This window comes from Punica granatum, chromosome 6, assembly GCF_007655135.1.
Source record: "Punica granatum isolate Tunisia-2019 chromosome 6, ASM765513v2, whole genome shotgun sequence".
Taxonomy (NCBI): domain Eukaryota; kingdom Viridiplantae; phylum Streptophyta; class Magnoliopsida; order Myrtales; family Lythraceae; genus Punica; species Punica granatum.
The window spans coordinates 21,695,209-21,718,092 of NC_045132.1; the positions used below are offsets into that span (position 1 = coordinate 21,695,209).

The window sequence follows — 22,884 nt, forward strand, 5'->3', positions numbered from 1 at the left end:
TCAAATCTTACTTCTTTCAAAGTTTCACCTTGCAGCTAACGATTACTGTCTAATCACCGAAAAACAAAATGATCGATCGACAGGAACGAAATCCATCCCTATTTTAGTAAAGATTGTTCGATGAAATCTAATCTTTAATACCAGAAAGAATGTATATCAACAAAAGCTACTGTATTTCCCCGAAAATTCCAGATCTATTGAGCTCCACCCGGCTTCCTTGTTCGGTTTCTCCTCTGCCACCGCCTCCATTATGCTATCACTGGCCAATCTCCCAGCAACTGCGTAAGTACCCGAAAGAAGAATCGAATCTGTGGGGTGCTCTTCAAATCTTTCGATCAATATTTGCTTTGTTTGTTCTCCCAACTCCACATTTCCGTGGACCCTACACGCTGCAAGCAGAGCCCGCCACGCGGTAGAATCCGCCTTAATTGGCAGGCCTTCGATCAGATGGTACGCTTCCATGAGCATCCCAGCTCGGCCCAGAAGATCGATCAGACAGCCATAGTGCTCGACCTTTGGTGACAACCCATACATAGAGACCATCTTGTGGAAGCAGCTTAAAGCCTCCATGACTAGTCCCCCATGGCTGCAAGCACTTAGGACTGCCAAGAGAGTGACCTCGTTTGGCTTAAACCCTTCTTCCTCCATTCTAAAGAAAAGTTCGATGGCATCTCTTGCCCGCCCGTGATTCCCATAAGCCAAGATCATAGCAGTCCAAGACCAAACATCCTTGTCCCTGATCCCGTCAAATACTTTGATCGCCTCATCTAAAATCCCGCATTTAGCATACATATCAACTAAAGCTGTCCCCGTTATTGTGTCCGTCAGCAATGATCCATGCTTTTCCAGATAATCGTGGATTCTTCGGCCGATTCTCAAAGCTCCTGAAGCAGCACACGAGGAGAGTAATCCTGCTACTGTAGATGAACTCAAAGCAACATGCTCGAGGTCCATCAAGTGAAGCAAAGACACCGACTCTTCTAGCATGCCGAGTTTTGCATGCCAGTGAATCAGACAGTTCCACAGGGCGACATCCCTTGTAGTTATCTCATCGAAAACACGACGACCCGAGTAAATACTCCCCACTCTTGCATACGAATCGATCAGAGCAGAAGCCACATTTGGTGGCACTGAGAGGCCGGTTTTGATACAATGCCCATGAAGGGACTCCATGCCGATCAGATTCTGCAGATCACCCACTGCCCTCAGAGCACAAAGCAATGTCGAAGCACTGAACTTCAAACCGCTCCAACCCATTTGCCCGAACAGCTCAAAAACCGCATCGGGCCGAGAAGCATTCAGATAGGCACTCATCAGCGTGTTCCAAGATACGACGTCGTTCCTTTCGGGAATTTCATCGAATAGCGCGTGGGCACATCCGATTCTCCCACAAGCACCGTAGAAATGCAGGAGGGCGTTCTTCACGTCCACGAAGAACCCGTGCCCCGATCTCAGCGCAACCCCGTGGACCCCTAAACCAAGCCCAATCCCCACCGCATGGTGACAACACTTGAGCACGGTGATGAACGAGAACTGGTCCAGCGGGATCCCTCTCGCCCTCAAGTTATTGAAAATGAGCAATCCCCGCGATGGTGCAGGGCTGATCGAGTAGCCTCTGATGATGGTGTTGTACATGAAGAGGCTCGGGTCCCGTATCCGGTCGAAGATCGAAACCGCATAGCGAATGTCTTTAATGGAAGAAGAGAGGAGCTTGCTCTGCAGGAAGGAGTCACCGTTGAGGCCAGTCTTAAGGATGCGGCCATGGATCTGAGACACTTCGGATACCCTTTTGCAGGATTGCAGGAGGGAGACGAGTTCATGGTCCGGCGAGGCGAAGGAAGAGAGGGCTCTCCGGTGGAGGATTTTGGACCAAAGGTTGGACCTTTGCCGCCGCCGGCAGGCATAGTAGGCTATGATCATGTGCCACTGTGAGCAACTGATTGAAGGGCTTATGCTCCAAACTACTTTAATCGATCGTGTTTAAAGCAAAAACACTTCCGGAATCGGATTGTTCATTTTATCATCGAGACTTGCAGTTCCAGTTTTGCTGCCTTATGTAAATCACGGGAAGTTTCCGCAACGAGCTTCAGCTTCGAAGTGTCCTTAAAGGACAATATCCGAGAAAAAAAAAATAGCACAACGAGTTTTCAGCATTAAAAGTGATCGGTACTCAATAATTTGAGATCTGCAGCAGCTGCAGTTTACCATGGGGATTAGATTTCCGTCGTGCCGAAGATTTTCGAGGGTTGCAGTCCAGTGCCATTCTTTTCACTTAACTATCGACAAGAAACATTTCGAACAAACAGCACAGGTGGTTATTACTGCCCAATTTTTTTTCAGAGGAACGATATTTTTTTATGGATTTTTACAGCAGCGACGCATGGACCTATCTTCCCTTATACGAAGTTCGGGTACTGCTTGCTATCGGTATTCTTTCCTCCTTGAAGGGCTGAGTGGATGGATCCGCCAGGCTCGGAACTCTCGGGGCGCTCCCCTTCCCTTTCTGGGCATTGGGACCTATGACCTCAACCATATATTTCCACCCATCAATGGGCCTTCGCCGACTGAATATATGGCTTTTGATAAAACTAGCTATCTGCAATCAAAGCTCAGATTAGTGAGGATGCAGAGCTGGCAAGTGAGACGTTTGTAAGGAGATCAGTTTTAGAGAACACCCGGGAGTGCCTCATTCCCGGAAATCTAGACTAGAAAGAACCAATTCCTATGATCGGTACAGAAAAAATTCCGCATCACTCGAAAAGGATGACCTTTTTCTGGAAGGAGCTAATGATTAACTTCAAGACAATTACCAGAAATGTGAATAGATGACAGACCTGAAATTTGCTATAAGCAATGCGGCGCTCAAACTCTTGAAGCAGAATGTCTTCCTCCCTCTGCGTCATCTCCCACACATTCCCATCCTGAGACTTGGAGGTCGTCTCCCAACCATCGGGTTTGTTCTTGAACTCAGTGGAGCTTGCCATGTCCATGTTTTCCAACACATTGCTTGGAGAGTCAAAGATACTGCCACAACCATTCGTGCAATTAATCAAAGAAAGTTCGATTTTCCACAGCACAGCTCGCAACATAGTTTCGCTTACAACAACAGCTCAGTCGACTACTTCAACTTCAACTAGCAATTCATTCTGGAACAGAACATGTGATCTCAATTGAACACTGAAGTTCCATCAACCATATCAGCAAAGATCGAATGGATTACAAACCGCTTTCCACTTCTTTCACGATACACATAATCTTTTAAAAATCCAGTGGGTTCCAGAAAACTGTCCCGGCTTACCGTTTTCTCGCATAATTCCCCGTCTCTTTTCGAGTTTTCAGCAAACAATGTTCTTCTTTGTCAAAAGTCTCATCTTTTGAAAATAGAAAACAAATCAATGCCAAGCTCCTAATGCATTCTTCCTCGGTCAATAGCCTTCAAAATCCAATATAACGCGAGCTCCAATGCTCGATATCAACTATATGCAAACACAACCTAGTCCATCGCAAGCTAAAGCGAAAGTTTCGATTGAAAATCCAAACTTGCAGCGAGTTAAGCAATTGGTTAACAGATGTAGAGAACAAAGATGATAAAGATGACCAGTGCGATAAGAGAGAGCATACTCAGAGCAGCTATCGAGCAATTTCTCGATATCGTCACCCGCAACCGAATCATTAAACTTGGCCTCCTCCTGCTTATCAATCTCCTTCATCCACAGCCCCGCGTGTATCCTCTGCTTCCTCAGCCTGTAATCCTTCTTCATATTCTCCATACTGTACAAAGAATCCCCACTCTCCTGCTGCTGGTTCTCCAGCCGCTTTCGGTCCTTCCCCGAGCCCCTCCTCTCGTCCCAGTTCTCGTTCATCTCCTCCACGAACGCCTTGGTCGCCGCGTCGGCATCCGACGGCAGGACCACCGCAGGCGTCTCCGGAGATGGGAAGTTCACGTCGGCCTCCCACGGCGCCCTGCTCTTCGACGGAGACAGGTCGTCCGGCAGCCACGCCGACTCCCAGACATCGTTCCACTCATCGTCGCCGTTCCTGGAGGTGGACAGCGATCGGGCGGCGAAACTGAAGACGGCACGACCAGAAGAGCAGCAGATGGCGACTAGCTGAGCTCTGGCTGATGATGACACTGCGGCAGATTTCGTTATCCGTTGAAAAGCCTGCATGGTTTAGGGTTTTAGGCGGGGGTTTTGAGCTCGACGAAGAGCTCGGAAGTTTCACTTCATCAATGGAAGGGAAGAAATGCAGAGAGGTAGGAAGGCGGAGACGGAGGTATCACTAGTGGGCCTTGGACCGGCCCATTACTATTGGCACTCTTGTTGGGCTTATGCTAATGGGCCCAATGACAAATGGGCTCTACTGTGGGCTTCGTGAAATTAGCATTTTTTTTGGGCACATAGCAACTGGGAATCACATTGCATGAAGAAAATAGATGTATGAAGCCTCGTTATGGTCCCAATCTTTGTTTCGGGTCATTTCGTTGAGGTCATATAGATGTCAACTTGGCGGAAGTTCATTGGTGATTTAATAATCGATTTAACGGGAGGATCGAAGTTTCAACGTACAGATCAAAGACTATAATAAATGACCCAAAACGAAGTTTGAAGATCGAAACGGAATAGTGAAAGGTTCTAGTCCCAAATACAAGTTATTATCTTGAAAAATCATGCGCTTATCTTGAATAGAAGAAACGAGAGCAGAAATGGAGAGGGACAGTCTGATTTTGTAACAAAAACCAGTTATTTTGTGTCACCCTAGGGTTTCGGTATGTGTTTTTTTTTTTTAATAAATCAAAGGCTTCTCATTAGCAAACGATGGCAGAAAAGACATAAGTAAAAGCACACATTAGTGCATCAGTCTAAATGATGAAGAGGAAGAAACGAGGAGGACAGGCATAACACAGTGTACCTTAGGAAAGGAATTGAGAAAAAGAGGACTTAAACCCAAGCAACGAAATCGTGAGTTCTATTGATGACGCATTTAGCTAACCAATAAGTTATCACATTTCCTTCCCTAAGGGTGTGCTGATATTTGATATGGCTAAAATCAAGAAAGGAGAGATGAATGTCCGTAAAGATCTGATGGTATTTTCACGGACCTCCCGAGCCCTAACTAACGAGTCTGATTCAATGATGAGAGAACAACCAAAGAGTCAGAAGAGAGGCTGATAGACTAAGCAGTTGGGCCAAATTTTAATCTATGATTCCAACTGGGGCAACAAAAGGCAAATATAAAAGATCCATCCGAATTACATAAGACTCCACCAATTTCTGAGGGGTCTGGCTTTTCAATCGATAAGCCATTAGTATTTCATTTAAGTCATCCAAGGGGAGGAGCTATCCAGCGTACCTGAGGTCTTGTGGGTCTCAAGTTGGACCAGCTTCGAACCCTTCCGATGAGCGCAAAAGTTTAGATAGGGTTTCACTATGTCATGTGTGTGCGACAGTGGCACATGAATTACATTGAGATTAAGCTGAAGCTGTCGAAATTTTGAGGACCAGTGATCATAAGATGTTGTATAAGAGAACTAAGAGCAATCATATAAGGTTTGACACAACTGCTGAATTACGAAGTCAATTGAAAGATTTTGCATGTAAGTCAAGAGGGTTATAATAAACATGCTGCTAGCACTAGGAGTGATCGGTTCCGGATATCCTTTATTTTTCACGATACTCAAACCCTATCTTGTAAGGGACATGTTCCAAAATTTTGGAACCGTACCTTACCCTGTTAAATCCTGAAATCGGAACCTACCCGGAACCTGTATTATACCACAGATTTCGGGTATCCTGTTGAATCATGTAAATTTTTTAAAATTGAATAATAGCCTCACAATTTTTTTTATTTTTAGAATCATGCCCCATCCTTGTTGTGTTCATCATCTTCCTCACAAGGGGTGTTCAGTCCGGTAAAAAAAAGATACTCGGACCCTTTTTCCACAGTAAAGGGAAGCCACCTACAAGGCTCCGCAAAGTCTGTCGATCACTAATGGATCGACAAGTAGAGAAAAAGGAAAAAAAATTCAGGCATGGGAGGGCTTTTAAAACCCTACAAAACTCACTGTCAACTTGTCGCTCCCAAAATTCTCTCAACTCTTGTAATGGTGACCAGGCAAACAGCTTCAACGGCCAACGATTAGCTCAACGGCAAGTCTATGCAGGATCAGATTGAGGTCATTGAGGAACTAATCTCTATGTGGCAACTCAAATGGTGAGGACTGAGGAGCGATGAGAGGGAAAGGGAACCTCCCTGTCTCTTACAAAGTCGCAGTGTATTTCCTCTCTTTTAGTGTACACAATTTTACATTATGTTTTCTGCTTCAGTAACTTTACTCTCTCTTTTTTAATTAGTAAGAATAATTCGATTCAGGGTACCGGTTCCGTTTCCGGTTCTTGATACCTTGTAGGTAGGAACTAGAACCGGAACTGATTTTTACCGATTTTTTATTTTAATACCTGGACCCTACCCTATTTTCAATATAAGCTACATAGACCCTACCTTAACAGGTAGGTTTCGACCGATTCCGGATATACCATGTATCTGTGCACACCCCTAGCTAGCACTCAGATCCATGATAAATCGATCCTGAGCGGGGACTAATTTCCAAAATATGTATTTATATTGAAGATACCTTGTGTGTAGTCACAAAAAAAATGAGAATTAACATCACTCTTATATGTCAATCGAGAAAATATATATATATATAATAACTATACTATTATATTATTACATAAAGAGAGACCTCCTTGCTCATCGAAAAAGGAAAGACCGCCTTTTGTCTCACTTTACCAATCCTAATAAACCATTGCTAAAATAATTTTAAATAATAAGACCACAAAATAAAAGTTCAAATTGTAAATTAACCATTGGACGTTATTTGTTTTATTTAGTCTTATACATATTCTTTTTTTTATCAAAATCCATATTAAATGTGCGGTCCTAATTTCTTAGTTTTGCACGTGATGTAGATTTGTGTCTAATTGATGAAAAATAATTTAACAATATCACAATTAAGACGCAATATAATTTCAATACGCGTATAGCGCTAGCTGGTCAACCTCTAATTACTAAATAACGGATGAATCGTGTAATGATATATCGATTGAAGAACATGAATATATTACAGCTGCCAAATGGGACGTGAGTTCCTACCGAGAAATTTCAAAGAAATGCGAACTTTTCAGATAACGACGGAAAAGAGAATAATGCACGCATATGAATTGAATGGAAGAAATGAGAGCAGAAAACGGAGAGAGCGACAGTCTGAATTTTGTAATATGTGATTTTTTTTAAATATGAAACCATTAGACAATCACTGCTTTGAAATATAATTTTAAAATATGAATTTTTGAGATATTTGAGTAATAATCATTATTATTATAAATCTCACAACTGCTAAAACAAATTCAAATACTGAGATGTGTAATAAATAAATAATATATATATATATATATACAAGGTCTAAGATCATATAAATTCTAGCCAGTTTTCGGTTATTCAATTCGTGTCCGATATAATGAGGAAGAACCAATAAAATTGCTTCAATTAAGAAAATTTACTACAATTAATCGAGTTATTAACACTTATTATTTAGTTTATTGTAATTTAATTGATTCTTCCTAATTTCATGTGACGATGTAGGATCACCCAATAATCTATCCGGTAAAAGTGATATCTTTAAATTATATTTCTGGGATTTTAGTCACGTGGCTCCTGCTCGCGGCTGCTGTTAGATAAGTCATGGGAGGGTCGAACACACAAGCTCAACCCTCTGACTTTTCATACATATAGCTACTGTTGGGATGATAAAATATTTTTGTTTTCGAGAAAGTAACATCTTCTGTTTTAATTTTTTTTTTAGACGGTCAAATCAAATTCCACACGCGTTAATTAAATGGTAAATAATCGTTTTTCAACCAAAAGTCTACAGGTACGGGGAGGAAACATCAGAATCATTAGATTAATCATATGTTAGGAAGTTTGGGTAGACCGCAAGCCACCCTTCCAAGTCTACACCTACGGGGAGGAAACAATCCAAACCTTAATAATACTATCATTTCATTGAAAAAGAAATATACATATATATATATATATATATATTTATTTTTTTGGTAAAGTAGAGATTCATTGCAAAATTAAGCAGGATCTACAATCAGTCTCTTGGGAAAGAAACTCCCATTACATCATCAAAAAGTAACGAGTTCAAAACAGATGGAGCAGAATTAAAGATGACTAGACTATCCTGATGATCTCCTTCCAGTCGAGCAAGGCAGTCTGCTGCACGATTTGCTTCCGGATATATATTGCGCGGGGTGATTGGATTTTTTCGAGATGTTTTAGGTTTAGCCATCAGATACTTGTAGTTGAATATCGATATCAACGCCGGTCAAAAAAAAAATGTCGACTTCAACGGTACATATGAGAGAAATTGAACAAATCTCATACGAGTTGGGCACATTTCTTTGGAACAACGTGTCTTCCAACTTCTTTGATGTCTGTTGTTTCCAGAAATATAATCTGATTGACCGATGCACCAAAGATTTCTGAATTTTAATTAGTCAAATTGTATTAGAAACTATTCACCCAAAAAAAAATTGCATCAGAAACTTTCAAAGCTTATCAGGAGATGGTATAACGTAATAGCGCACCTCTCACCTGCGATCAAGAGGTCTCAGGTTCGATATCTAATGGAATTATCAGTGTCCCTTTATTAAATATTTATGACTTCTATTTCAGTGTACTAGGCTCTTAAATCTCCCTTATAATAATAATAAAAACTTCTAAAGCTTCAAATGGCATTAAAAATACCTCAGGATGACATTTTAAAAATAAATTATATGTAACCCACAAAATTTAATCCATTAGAATTAATCAACTTTTATATATATAGATATATATTATTGTATATGATTCGAATTATATACAACAAAATTTTGGGCAAAAGAAAAAGTAAATTAAAAGAAACCAAAATAAATATCAACAAATTAATTACATGGACCCATTAATTGACACCCAAGTAATGGATAATTCCCAACTAACAATGAATTAAAAGTATCTCGTGATGACATTAAAAAATGAAAGATTATATCAGTAAATCCAAAAAGAAAAAAAATCGATTAAGATTGGTTGATTTTATTTTTTTTTGGCGAATGATTTCTTTCTTCTTCTTTTTTTGTGTAGAGTACTATTTCTTTCAATTTTAGAGATACTTTCCATTCCATAGGTAAATCCTGGAGGACACGTTCACCCAAAAAGAAAAAGAAAAAAGAAAAAAGGAAAAACCTTGGAGGATACGACACGGGTCGTCGGGACGCCCAATTTGAAAATTAAAATTTCTAAAGGGTGTTTGGATTGTAAGATCCTTTAACTTTAGCTCAACACACTACATAATAAAAATACACATTTTTCAAGTTAAAAATTTTAACTTTAACTTTAACTCAACACACTACACAATAAAAACACACGTTTTCCAAATTAAATTTATAATCATATCTCATTTGTCATTTTTTACGGTCAAAATAAAAATTATTTTAGCTCTCAAACCAAACGCACAATAAATATCTCACAATAAATGTCAAAGTCTTCGGGGTCGACTGTCCATATACTATTTTACTTTTCTCGAAGGAAGACAACCGACCCAGCATGCAAATTGGAACCTGACTCAAACAAATAGATTGAGAATATTTCCCAATTTTATGGAATGAAAAGTATAAATTTGGACGTACAATTTCATAAGGTTCTCAACAAATAATCTGATATATCCACCAAAAAAGAAAAAATCGGATATTCACCCGTCCAGCAGCTACCGCGCGCCATGACCCTCTCCGACGGCCCGCGAGGGTCGCTGATCCCCAGCTTCCTGTACACCAGCTCGTCATCCAGCAGGACTGCAGCTCTGGAGAAGCTTCTCGCTCCAGCTGCATCCACCTCCATGCCTGCGGCATCGAGTCACGATGTGGTGCCGTCTCCTGTCCAGAAGAGCTTCATAGTTCCGTCCCCGAACGAACCGACCAAGAAGAAGAAGATCGAGATGTACTCGCGGGAGTACTACGCTGCCTGTACTGCTGGAGGCATCCTCAGCTGCGGTCTCACTCACACGGCCGTCACCCCTCTTGACCTCGTCAAGTGCAACATGCAGATTGATCCGGCAAGGTACAAGAACATCTCGTCCGGTTTCGGAGTCTTGTTCAAGGAGCAAGGAATAAGAGGCTTCTTCAGGGGCTGGGTGCCCACTCTGCTTGGTTATAGCGCCCAAGGCGCGGGCAAGCTAGGGTTCTATGAGTTCTTCAAGAAATACTACTCCGACATCGCTGGTCCGGAGTATGCTTCCAAGTACAAGACTTTGATATACCTTGCCGGCTCTGCATCTGCCGAAGTGATCGCTGACGTTGCCCTTTGCCCCTTTGAGGCCGTGAAGGTAAGAGTGCAGACACAGCCCGGTTTCGCAAGGGGTCTGGCAGATGGGCTTCCCAAGTTTGTAAGATCAGAAGGCGGTGCTCTCGGGCTGTACAAGGGCATAGTTCCTCTCTGGGGTCGTCAAATTCCCTATACTATGATGAAGTTTACTTCGTTCGAGACCATCGTGGAACTTGCCTACAAGTACGCGATCCCGACACCGAAAGATGAGTGCAGCGCTCCGTTTCAGCTTGGAGTGAGTTTTGCTGGTGGATATGTGGCCGGAGTCTTCTGTGCTATCGTATCTCACCCAGCCGACAACCTTGTCTCTTTCCTCAACAATGCTAAAGGGGCTACCGTTGGTGATGCAGTTAAGAAGCTTGGTTTGTGGGGACTCTTCACCCGTGGGCTTCCTCTCCGTATCGTCATGATCGGAACTCTCACCGGAGCTCAGTGGGGCATATACGATGCATTCAAAGTTTTTGTGGGACTGCCCACGACCGGTGGTATTACTCCTGCTCCTGCTCAGGGCCCCACAGCAGCTGTTGCTGAACTTGCGAATTAGGAGGGAATTAGGAGGTTTAATTATGTGTCTTTGAGAAGTGAACGGTTGCATGTAGAGTAGGAGATTTAAGAGTAGCGTCCATCTCACCCACGCAATGCGGCAGATTGTTTTTAGTGTGGAGATTTATAATACAAAGTATTTTAGAATATTAATTAGTTTATACTAGTAGAATTAACTCTTTGATAACTGTCAAAATAACGATGCACTGAAAAATATTAAATTCATCATATTAGATTTGCTATTTTAGATTACTTTATTTAAATTAAAAAAACTACAAACATCATTCACTTAAAAACTATCAATTTATATATTTCATAAATAAAATCAGTAAAATTAAAAGAATAAATTATTTAATTAAAAATAAGGCAATTAATTAAAACCTTTAGTTTCTAAAAAATTATTAATTTTCAATATCAACTGTAGAAAATATTTAGATTTATTAAATTTACTTCTTTTATACAATAATACACCACTCATAGAATTTAAATATTTTAACTTTAAGTAAATTAGATAAAAATAAAAACTAAAATTATTCCATTCATTTTGTAAACATTTAAATATATAAATTATTTTAACAACATTTTTAATTTCTAAGTGTATTTAATATAAACATAGAACCTGTAATGGTTATGAAATATTCTAAACTCCTTACAATTTCAGTTATGTAAGTGATTACTTGTGTGAAAAATATTAGAAAAATATTTCAATATCTTTTTTAAACTAAAAAACTAGTTGCGATTTCAAGAATAGAATTAAGCATTTATAGAATTGAAAACTGAAAACCTTAGGGGGTTGGCCTAGTGAGAAGGAGGAGCTTTAGGATCTTGATATCGGATTTAATACCCTTGAGGCCAGCATCCAACACATTTATGAGGTGTTTACCCGACCTAAGTGTCACTGCAGGTTCCTAGGTCCATGGGGGGATTAGTAGGGTGAAGTATGGACCCCTGGTGAGCAAAAAACGAAAAGAATTTGAAAATTGAAAAAAGAAATTATTTTTTATTGATTGAATTCAAAAAAAAATATTTGTTCCTAAATTGCACGAATTATTAGACCAATTTACTTGTATTATTTTTTTTATTATTTTTAAGAGTATTTAATATTGGTAGAGAAATTTAAAATGACACATAATGGAATTTAGAGAAGTCAAAAATGACAAATTGCACTATCTGGAAATGAACTATTCCAACTATTATATTATATATAATATATATAGATGGGAATACTGACTGAAGCTGCATCGATTAGGGCTGTCTTTCTTTCAAATTGAGGACCTTCCTTGGGCCGGAGGCTGCTCGATCATTTTCTAGTCGGAGGTGGTTTTCCTTTGATGAGATCATTCTCCTTGTAGCTAGTTTTAGGCCATATGAGGAGTTCACTCTGAAGTTTAGTGTGATTAGCTTGACCCCATACGAAGAAAAATTAACCAATCTTTTTATAATAATTTTGAAGCATCTGTCTTTTCGAGAAATTTTGTGTAATTATTATAGTCACGAAAGTGAAAAGAGATTTACCTCCTCTTTATATTTGCCAATTATTAAAATGAAAATTGAGAAAATTATATGTGTTTCTTTATTTGCTATTAGAACTTCTATTTCATCGTACTGGAGTCATGAATTTCTCTTGTAACAAGAAAAAAGAAATGCTGATTTATTATTTAATTAATGTAGGGAAACATATTTGGAGGTATGATTGGCCTGGGCCTGGGCGGCCCATTGTTATAGTACTTACCTCTTTGTTGGGCTGAGGTTAATGGGCCCAATGACAAATTGGCTATCCTCACGGCGGGCTTCCAAACCAACAACACCCCCCCCCAAAAAAAAAAGCCCTCTTATTTCCAAAAAGCCTCGTTGTGGTCCCAATCTTTGTTTTGGGTCATTCCTCGTGGTCGAATTTAAGTCAACGTGACAGCAGTCCATTATTCGGTTGTCAGTCGATTTAACGGAAAGATCGAAAGAACATAAGTTCTAGCAGGTCAAAGGCTATAAAATGTCCCATAATGAAGTTTGAAGATCACAACGGAGTAGTAAAAGGACTTGGCCCCAAATACAAGTGATTTTCTTGAAAAATCATGTGGTATCTTGAATAGAAGAAATGAGAGCGAAAAATGGAGATGCACAATCTCATTTTTGTAATGTGTGATTTTTTGAGACGGGGATGATTAGACAACCAACTTGAAATATAAGCTTTAAAATGGATCTCTAGAATATTAATAGTAAGAACCTTATTATTATAAATCTCACGATTGTGAAAACAAACTTAAATATTTAGATCTCTATATAAATATGTGATGCGAACCTCGATGAACTAGCCGCGAGACCCAACAACAATAGAATGAGATCAAACCCGGGATTGTCCAATGAAGGTTTCAAGGATAGGGAATATTGACCCGATAACTATAAAAAGCCACAAACCAATATTATAAACGGAATATTGACCCGCTAGCTATAAAGAGTTAGAAACCAATATTATAAATGTCGGGAATCACAAGTTATCACATTTGTAATATTCGCAAAGTTGCTGAGCAACAGCTCGAAGAAAATCTCTCTCACACAAGTTGAATGAAAACTTATATGTTTTCTCTAGAGAGGCCACATGCCTATTTATAGAGAGAAGCTGATAATCTAATTAGGCTAATGGACTGGGCTCGAATAAATCCTAAATGTAATGAGTTCAAAAATGAAATAATCTCAAGTTATTGAAAAACAACTAAATTCAGCCCTTTGAACTGGGGTCATCTTTTAAATAAATTTCTAGGATATGAACAGTCGTGACTTCTTGTTCTACATGCAGCCCGCCCAAGAGCTCGACTTCTCCTCCATGGACATGCAATAGCAGCCTTTGCATGGCTTGTTGGATTCGCTTGGCTCGTGCTCTTGTACTTACTCTAGCTGGCACATGCTTATCCCAAAGCTCGCCTTCATGCCCGACCCTGTCATCATGGGATTCTTCCTCAAGCCCGTGTGAAGGGTCCTCTAGCTTGATCATATCAAATCCAACAAGTCATGCAAAGGCTGTTATTGCATGTCCATGGAGGAGAAGTCGAGCTCTTGATCGTGGCTTCTTTGTTCTACATGCAGCCCATTATATATACGTAAATTTCACCATTATATATTGTTTTATATTTGACTAAACATGATTGTTCAGTGAGAATGTGATTGTAGTCTAAAGAAACGTGGCTGAAGATTCATCTATGTTCGTACTATATGAGGGAGTCAGCCTTTCGAGGAGACAGGGGAAAGGAAAGCAATCGAGAACCCTCATTCAAAGCGGACCAAGCCCAAGCCGAAGCCCTTTTCCAAGCGGAAGTCAGCCCACAACACTCACCGGGCAGCCCGGACCATTACCAGAGCCCAGGCCCTCATCGCAGGAACTGGAGGCAACACGCAGCCCAAAGTAATCCAAGGCCCGGATTTTACCAAAGCCCAACCCCGACCGAACAGATAATCCAAGGCCCAGTCCCGGATTTTTTTAAAGCACGGCAAGCCCACAGGCCCACAGGCCCCACAGCACTTCGCTAGCCCGAATTTTCCAGCAGAGGAAAAGGAAAAACGAAATGTCTTTGGAAAATTACCTCAATTTAATTGCTCTCACTCCAAAATTTAAAGAAAATGGCAATATTTATAGGAGAGGAGATGTACAGAGACTGGCAAACACAACAACCTATGGAGACAAGCAAAGACAGGAACCCCCCACCGATGACTCATTATTATGTGGAAGAGATGGAAGAAGAAGTCAATACCCATGATGTCCAAATGGCCGAGGAGGCGGGCCTTATCAAGCCCCCGCCGAAGCCATGAGTCTTCTAGCTTGGAACTGTCAGGGAATGAGGGGAGAACCGATAGCTCAAGCTTTACATCTCCTCATACGAAAGCATCGACCTAACATGATTTTCTTGTCAGAAACAAAATCTAGCTCCAGGCATTGCATCAAGTTAGCACAATGTTGCAACCTTGACGGTATCTTTACGGTTGAATCCTCCAATGTGTCAGGTGGCCTATGCTTACTATGGAATACTGAATTGAAGGTAACTATCCTAAAATCTTCACCTCATTATATCCATGCTATCATTGAACATCACATTTTACCTTCCTCCTGGATACTCACTACTGTTTATGGACCCCTTATATGCATGCTAAACCGATATTCTAAAATGAACTAGCTGATATCGCGAATGATATTGACAAACCCTAGCTTATTGTGGGGGATATTAATGAAATTTGTGCTGAAAATGATAAATTAGGCGGTCGTAACTATGCCTCTTCATCTGGCTTTTTCCTAGCTACTTTTCTCAGTCAGTCAGGTTGCATAGATTTGGGCTTCACTGGAAATCCTTTCACATGGCGAAAAAAAAGGGTAGGTCTAGTCTCCATAAAACAACGCTTAGATAGGGCTATCACTAATAATGAATGGCGAACCACATTCCGAGAGCAAGAGTTTTCCACCTCCCTCAAATCCGATCGGCTCACAATCCGATTCTCCTAAAACTTTGGATAGAATCATCAACCAAGCCCAGACCCTTCCGTTTTGAGGAAGCTTGGACCAGGGACCAATCCAGTAAGGACGTAGTCAGGAGTGCATGGAATAGAATTGTGATTGGATCCAAGGCTTACCAATTCTCCAAAAAAATTTGAACGGTCAAAAGGGACCTTAGGAAATGGAACAAATAAGAGTTCGGGTATTACGACACTAACATTGTAGGAATTATGGAGAAACTCGAACAAATTCAAGCAAAGCAAGCCACACTCGAGACCAAGGAGCAAGAAGATAGACTCATTGCAGATCTTGAAGAAAACCTTATGAGAAAAAGATCTTATTTGGCGCCATAAGTCAAGGGAGCTATGGCTGCAAAACGGAAACAGAAATTCAAAATTTTTTAACCTCTCAACTGTCATCCGAAGAAGATCAAATCACATAGCTACTATAAAAGATGACAATGGAGAATGGATTCAAGATCACGAAGGGATAGGCAATTACTTCTTAAGGAACTTCCAAGACCTCTTCAACACTTCCCATCCAAGCATACCTGATGATATGGAGGATTTGATTAGTTGCACCATCACAAAATCGGAAAATGAAAGGCTAATCCAAATCCCGGTTGACAAGGAAATTCTCATGACCTTAAATTCAATCCCAAACCTCAAAGCACCGAGCCCAGATGGAATTCCATCTCTGTCCTACAAACATTACGGGGAGACGGTTAAGCCACTACTTCTCTCCGCAATAAAAAGTTTCTTCTCATCAGGCTTCATTCTCAAGGAATTGAATAACGCATTTATATGTCTCATACCAAAACGCCAAGGAGCCTCCATATTCAAAGATTTCAGACCTATCAGTCTATGCAATGTATGGTACAAGGTCATCTCAAAAATCATTGCAGGCAGGCTCAAACCAATGCTCAACAAAATCATCTCCTCAAACCAAACCTCTTTTATTGAATGGAGATGGATAAATGAGAACGGTCTACTTACGCAAGAAATACTCCACACAATGAGGAAAACAAAAGCGCAGAGATGATGGATCGGGATGAAAATTGACTTCATGAAGGCCTTCGATAAGCTAGAATGGAGTTTCATTATTAAGATCATGGAAAAGCTAGGCTTCCATTCAACCTTCATCTCTTGGATCTATCAATGCATCTCTACATCCAACTTCTCAATTTTACTCAATGGCTCGCCCCACGGATACTTCTCACTAACCAGAGGAATAAGGCAAGGAGACCATATTTCACCATATTTATTTGTTATATTAATGGAAATATTGTCTCGACTCCTCTATAAGGCAGAAGCCAACGAAGACATCAGGGGCATCCTGTTAAGCCGAGGCAGACCCCAAATTTCACATCTAATGTTTGCAGATGATCTCCTAATACTCTCCAAAATGACAGAAGCAAACATCAGAAATGTGAAGAGTATACTTGATAAATTCTGGTCTTGATCAGGTCAAGAAGTAAACTACTCCAAGTTAGGCCTCTTCTTTTCTAAGAACACGTCGGCAGACACCAAAAGAAATGCAAAAGTCATTCTTGCTATGAGGAAATTAAAGGAAGATTCCAAATACCTGGGTAATTCATTGTTCATTAAAAGGAAAAGAAAAGAATCCTTCCAATTCCTCATCGACAAAATTAAAGGCAAGTTGGCATCCTGGAAAGCAAAAACACTCTCATGGGCGGGGAGAGCTACTTCGATCATCTCAGTCATCAATAACGCCCCAATCTACATCATGTCACTCTTCCGGTTACCGAAATCGATATCGACTGCAATTGACAAAGTAACTAGAAGATTCTGGTGGGGCACAACAAAGGAGAGCGGAAGCTACTATGCACCAAAGAATTAGGACTCCATCTGCAAACCAAAAACAGAGGGTGGCCTAGGCTTCAGAAGAGCAGAAGACACAAACAAGGCAATGCTTTTAAAAACAGCTTGGGCACTAACAAAAGCAAACAACAACCTTGCTGGATGACACCATCCAGGTAAATACATGCTTTTCTGTAGGTAACGGTTCATCTATTTCAGCATGGCTCGACCCTTGGATCCCATGTACGCATGATCATTGGCCCTTTCCTAATTCAAATGTAACTCCAAATCTGGAGCTCAAGGTACATGATCTCATGCTTTTACATCCTAAAAGATGAAACATCTCATTACTCACTACCCTCTTTGAGCGAGGGACCGTGGAGAAAATCCTCAAAATCCACTTGGCCCAAGAAGACTATGAAGATGCAGCAGTATGGACTCCTAACTCGTCAGGGAAGCACTCAGTCAAATCCTTCTACTTATCTGATCAAAAGCACAAATTTCAAAATAACAATGATGTAGAATGGAAATTCATTTGGAATTTGAAAATCCATGAACGATTCAAACTTCATCTGTGAAGAATAGCTAGTGAATGCCTCCCCTGGTTTAGCGAAGAAAACACCTCGTGTCATCTTTGCCAAACCAGTTCCGATAATTTAAAGCATCTCTACGGAGAATGTATCTTTTATCGTGTTGTATGGAGGGAATCACCCTAGGATATTCAGTCAAGTGTCATTCCAAACACCCATGCCAAGGACCTGATCAATTTCGTTGCTTGCCCTCCACATACGCTGATCACAAACAATGCGAATAAGGCTAATTTCTCTTTATATGCAACAATCATTCTTTATCAGTTATGGAACTCACTTAATGATATTTTACATGCAAGGAAAGTAGGAGACCTCCACCAAATCATCAAGAAAATCAAAAGCCGCTACATGGAGCATACCGGAAGAGGTCAGAACGCCAGAAACCAAGAAGGAAATTCATCCACAGCAATGTTGCAGCTCGACCCTTCACAAGAACCCACATGCCCTAATTGGAGCATCATCAGTACGGACGCATCCCGGCGAAATAGCAACTCATGCCTATCAGGAGTTCTACAATATTCGCACAATCCTCCAACACTTTCATGGTTCAAGATCTCACACGAGGACACGCCACTTCAAGCAGAGGCCCGCACTGCACTCCTTGCACTTTTAATAGCCGCAGAAAGAGGTTTCACCAAGATTTGGCTACGTTGTGATGCCCTGATGCTAGTTGATGCCATTTTACACCCACATACCTCAGTGAGGGAGATTAGGATCTTAGCATTGGATATTATTTCTATTCTAAACTGCCTTATCGAATGGAAATGTTCATGGATTCCAATGTTGGATAATACCCTGGCTCATGATCTGGGCCAATTCGGCTCAGAGTCAAATTTTAACTCTCTCTGTATTTCAAGGATACCCGAACCTTAATAACTTTGTACCTGCCACTTGGTTTTATTCAGCGAAAAAAATATATGTTCGTACTATATATACTTTCCAATTTTCAAAGATACATATAAAAAACTATTCAAACTTTCCTCTCCCTCCGAAACTTTTCTCCAAAATAGTTCATTACAAGTCTCAGAAGATTCTCGGTCTTGTCACTCGAAAATCTCAATAGTCAAGTTCTCATACTTCAAAAAAAGTATATCATCTCTCACAAAGCGTCCATTCCATTCTAATTTGTAGGTTCTTTATATGCCATTAATAGTAAACATTTGCGTATGATTCTCCGATAAGAATATTCTTTACACATTTCACTCACTTTTTTCTAATAATATTATAGGTTGTCCATATTTTAGAGATGTTATTTGACCTACATTATCTTTTTCTTTCTAACCTTTTTTTCCATACTTTGATCTTATTTTGTTATTCTTTGGATCTTTGAATTGTACTGATTCCTTTGTAGTTTCAAGTAGAGGAAGAAATTTTCTTTGTATTTCATGTTTTTATGAGATATTGAATTCCTAATGGCCCTTAAAGGTAGGTTAATGAAAAGACAAGTTTGAAAACAATATGTATTATTAGTTTTTTTTTTCAAAATTCAATGAATGTCTATTGATGATAAAAATTGGTACAAGGAGAAAATTGTCCAAGGAGATACATTACAGAGCTCAGAAAATAACAGATCTACCTAGATCACCACAAAAGAAGATATAAGTAACTGAAGCATATCAAATAAGCATAGATACAATTGTAGAGATCGTTCTAGTTGCTATAGTTCGGTCTCAACCTGTTGTGATTAAATTATTTATAGACTCCAGTAAAAACTGAGAAACAGAGCATAGCGCAATTCATATAGAAATTGTTTCACAGAGAAGAAAAGCAAAAAGGAGTCTTGGGCCAGTACCCAGTAGAACCCTCCACAAATAATACCTCTAAATCTAATCAAATAACCAATTCTTAAACGGCACAATCCCTAAGCTTTCAAATCAAATTAGTAAGGTACCTTTGATCGGTTCAAATCAGTGGCAGCCTAACAAATCTAAACTAGCTAGACTATCAAATCAAAGTATCGAGTTTCATTGATCGGTTCATACCAACGAATGTTGTTGGGGAGTCAAAACTTGTTCAAACCAACAACAAAAGAGCACAACCACAAAAAAGTCGGTTGTGTAGGCAGTTAGTACGACCGATTGATCCAGGAGTTTGATCATTTGTAGTGGAGGGTGGGGATTCCATCACAGGTGCAATGACGATTGTTCGCAAAGTAGAAGCCGCCATCTAAAGGGCGACGCCGCTGTTCCGATGGTGCAGAGGTTAGGGGTGGACTACCGGTCGAGTCGGTTGTGTAGCAGACAGTCGGGTCGGGTCGAGGATAGGCTTGACAAATCAAGTCTAATTGTCTGAAGGGTCGGCCAGAGCGGGTTCACCATATCGGGTCGGGCGGCCTGGTCAGATCTGGAATGGTAAAACCTCTCTTTCTTTTCTATTATCAGTTTAGCATATTAAAAATATTGCTGAAGTTCTAAAACTATAAAGAAAGTTAAACTTAAGCTTTAAAAGTATAAATTTAGCTTAACTAGTTCTAAAAATTGAGTTTGTTAGACATTTTCAGTTCGAAGCCATTAATGTCGTTAAACCAGTCCACATGAAGCCTCCTAATTAGTCCAATAATATTTTAATTTTTTAAAAAATCAACAGAAAAAATAAAAATAACTAAAAAAATGGTAAGGGAAGATGGATTGGGGGGGTGGGTGTTGGGGTGGGAACTCCAGTCTGTTAGTACTCTCCTACTGGCCACCTTCCCCCTAGCGTGGTCGACGAAGGTGTCATCGACCTCGAGCGACCTCACCCCGAGGCAGGAGGCCGACAGGGGAGCCCTTACAGGTGGTATTCGAGTGAGGCCACTAGAGGTTGGTGGGGGAGCCCCACAAGCAAGATCTCCCCCCACCGACTGGACTCCCTCCACTTCTTTTTTTTATTATTATTATTATTTATTTTTCTTTTCTTTTTTCTTTCAGATTTTTAAAAATTTTAATAAACAAAAATATTATTGGACCAACCAGGAAGCGCCACGTGGACCAGTTTTAAGGCATTAACGGTTTCGAATTGAAAATGTTTAACAGGCCAAACGTTTAGGACTAGTTGAGCCAAACTTATACTTTTAGGGACTTCGGTTTAATTTTTCACATAGTTTTAGGATTTTTGCAATCTTTTAGCCATATATATTAATATTCTCCATGTTCGTGTAGTAACTGCACAGTTTCATTCATTTTTTTTCTTCATTTTAGTTTCTTAGACTAATTAAATGTGCTCGAATTCTTTACAATAACATATGTATTTCCATTGGCCACTATTATAGAACTGTATTTTGTAATTAATTTCAACTAATTTCTGCGTATTTTGTTACTTCATATACTTTCACTTACTATACATTTACTTATATATGTGTGCTTTATCTAATGAAGATATCGAAATGAAAATTGAGAAAATTAACTTTACGTGTACTATAAATAGAAAAGAAGGTTAGCTATAAATTGTAACCATTCATTATTTTTAAGTGTAATTTTCATATATACGAGAAATTGGAATTATGATAAACTAAACGACCTTTTTTTTACTATTTATTTTATTTTTCTCCTTTATTTCTTTAATAGTTTTCACTCTTTTTGCTCGTAGTTATCTTAATTTATTTTGTCCTTCCTCTTTGGTAGGATCTTGTCACATTATTTAATTTATATATTTTTGAAAATTTTATTTTATGGTATTTTAAGAATATTGTATTTACGCTACATCAAGAATATTAAAATATTAATGTAAATTTTAAAAATTAATTGCATGTTCTTTATGACTGAACATTATAATTGAAATTTATTCTCATTTCTTTCTATTTACTATTTCTTCAAAAGTTCAACAACTATATAATATTTTCATGATGTGATTTTCATATTTTTATTTTATAAGTAGACATATGTACAAACATTAAAAATTATACCTTCACTTACTATGTTAACTTAATTCTATTATAAATGTAATTTTACATGATAATAGACTTTATTTTTTTATTTTTGTAATTTCAATTATGTTTTATTTAATGAAACTTTATCAATATATTTTAATAATTGATTAAGTAATTTCATATTTATTGATTCTGTACACTTAAACTAATCAATGAAATAATTAGTGATGTTAAACATAGTTGTATTTTTTAATGAAATATAACTTCTATATGTACTTTGTATCATTTTTATATTATCTCTTACAACTCAATTGAGAAAACTTTTACGCGCACCTATAAAGAACAAAAACAAAAACCTTTTTTCGATTATTAGAGAGACCATGAGCCTAGTATAAAAATATAAATTAAACCGAAATAAAAAAAGCACATAAATTTCACCAATGAGGATCGTACCAAGGACCACTTGGTTCCGAGACGTCATCTTACTGCGCCGAGACCCATTCTTCACAAAAACAAAAATTTGATTAATAGATATTTCGTGTCACCCCAGGGTTTCATGAGGCCTCGTTAATTAGAACCCTTTGACATATGAAATTAAGTTGAAACTACCAAAATCGAGAGACTACTCATGATGATATAACTAAACTAATTATAATTGCGAGGTTTGATGCATTTACTGATTGAAGGATTTCATACACGGTGTTGGGCTTGAAATCCCCCAAAGAACATTATGTTCAAGGTAAGTCGACGCTTGAGCGATGATTAAATTTCAACTTTTAGAAGAAGGACACCTTGTGTACATAGTCTGGAAAAAGAAAAAAGATTTCAAGCAGATTATGTTCAAGATAAGTCGATTCTTGAGCGTGATTAAATTTCAACTTTTATCAGGAGGACCCCTATGGTTGGGAAAAAAAAAAGAACAAAGAATTAACAGTACCCTGGTATCAATGGAGAATGAGAATATAACTTAAAGAAGATGATATAATTGATATAAGAATATTAATTAATCGAAAGATGGTATAGCACAATGACTCATACCTTCTTTGTTGATCTGGAGATCACAGATATAATATTTTGTGAAATTATTCGTATTATTTTCTTAATTATTTAACATTTATTTTTTATTATACTAGATTTAGACTTTCTTTAAAATAAAAATAATAATATTAATATTAAAATTCTAGAAGTAGA

At 39.0% G+C, this 22,884-nt stretch overlaps 3 protein-coding genes across 3 annotated transcripts; 1 reads left to right on the forward strand and 2 right to left on the reverse strand.

The window, feature by feature from the left end:
* Positions 1 to 78: 78 nt before the first annotated feature.
* LOC116211656 (pentatricopeptide repeat-containing protein At1g26900, mitochondrial) lies at positions 79 to 2,108 on the reverse strand. Its single transcript, XM_031546122.1, has one exon. The coding sequence runs from the start codon at positions 1,918 to 1,920 to the stop codon at positions 157 to 159; it is 1,764 nt and encodes a 587-aa protein (XP_031401982.1). The 5' UTR covers positions 1,921 to 2,108; the 3' UTR covers positions 79 to 156.
* Positions 2,109 to 2,236: 128 nt separating this feature from the next.
* On the reverse strand, positions 2,237 to 4,237 carry LOC116211662. The gene is made up of 3 exons (XM_031546129.1): positions 3,622 to 4,237; positions 2,835 to 3,024; positions 2,237 to 2,596 (listed from the first exon to the last, which is right to left on the reverse strand). The coding sequence occupies exons 1-3, from the start codon at positions 4,167 to 4,169 to the stop codon at positions 2,387 to 2,389; spliced, it is 948 nt and encodes a 315-aa protein (XP_031401989.1). The 5' UTR covers positions 4,170 to 4,237; the 3' UTR covers positions 2,237 to 2,386.
* A 5,410-nt stretch (positions 4,238 to 9,647) lies between these two features.
* LOC116210126 (mitochondrial phosphate carrier protein 3, mitochondrial-like) lies at positions 9,648 to 11,111 on the forward strand. The gene has a single exon (XM_031543940.1). The coding sequence runs from the start codon at positions 9,818 to 9,820 to the stop codon at positions 10,961 to 10,963; it is 1,146 nt and encodes a 381-aa protein (XP_031399800.1). The 5' UTR covers positions 9,648 to 9,817; the 3' UTR covers positions 10,964 to 11,111.
* Positions 11,112 to 22,884: the final 11,773 nt, after the last annotated feature.

Excerpts from the sequence above, each read along its gene's own strand:
- LOC116211656 (XM_031546122.1), bottom strand. The coding sequence starts at position 1,920 with ATGATCATAGCCTACTATGCCTGCCGGCGGCGGCAAAGGTCCAACCTT.
- LOC116211662 (XM_031546129.1), bottom strand. The coding sequence starts at position 4,169 with ATGCAGGCTTTTCAACGGATAACGAAATCTGCCGCAGTGTCATCATCA. Across the intron at positions 3,025-3,621 it reads TTGCTCGATAGCTGCTCTGA|TATCTTTGACTCTCCAAGCA; the intron begins GTATGCTCTCTC and ends TGGTTGTGGCAG. Across the intron at positions 2,597-2,834 it reads TTGCTTATAGCAAATTTCAG|ATAGCTAGTTTTATCAAAAG; the intron begins GTCTGTCATCTA and ends CTTTGATTGCAG.
- LOC116210126 (XM_031543940.1), top strand. The coding sequence starts at position 9,818 with ATGACCCTCTCCGACGGCCCGCGAGGGTCGCTGATCCCCAGCTTCCTG.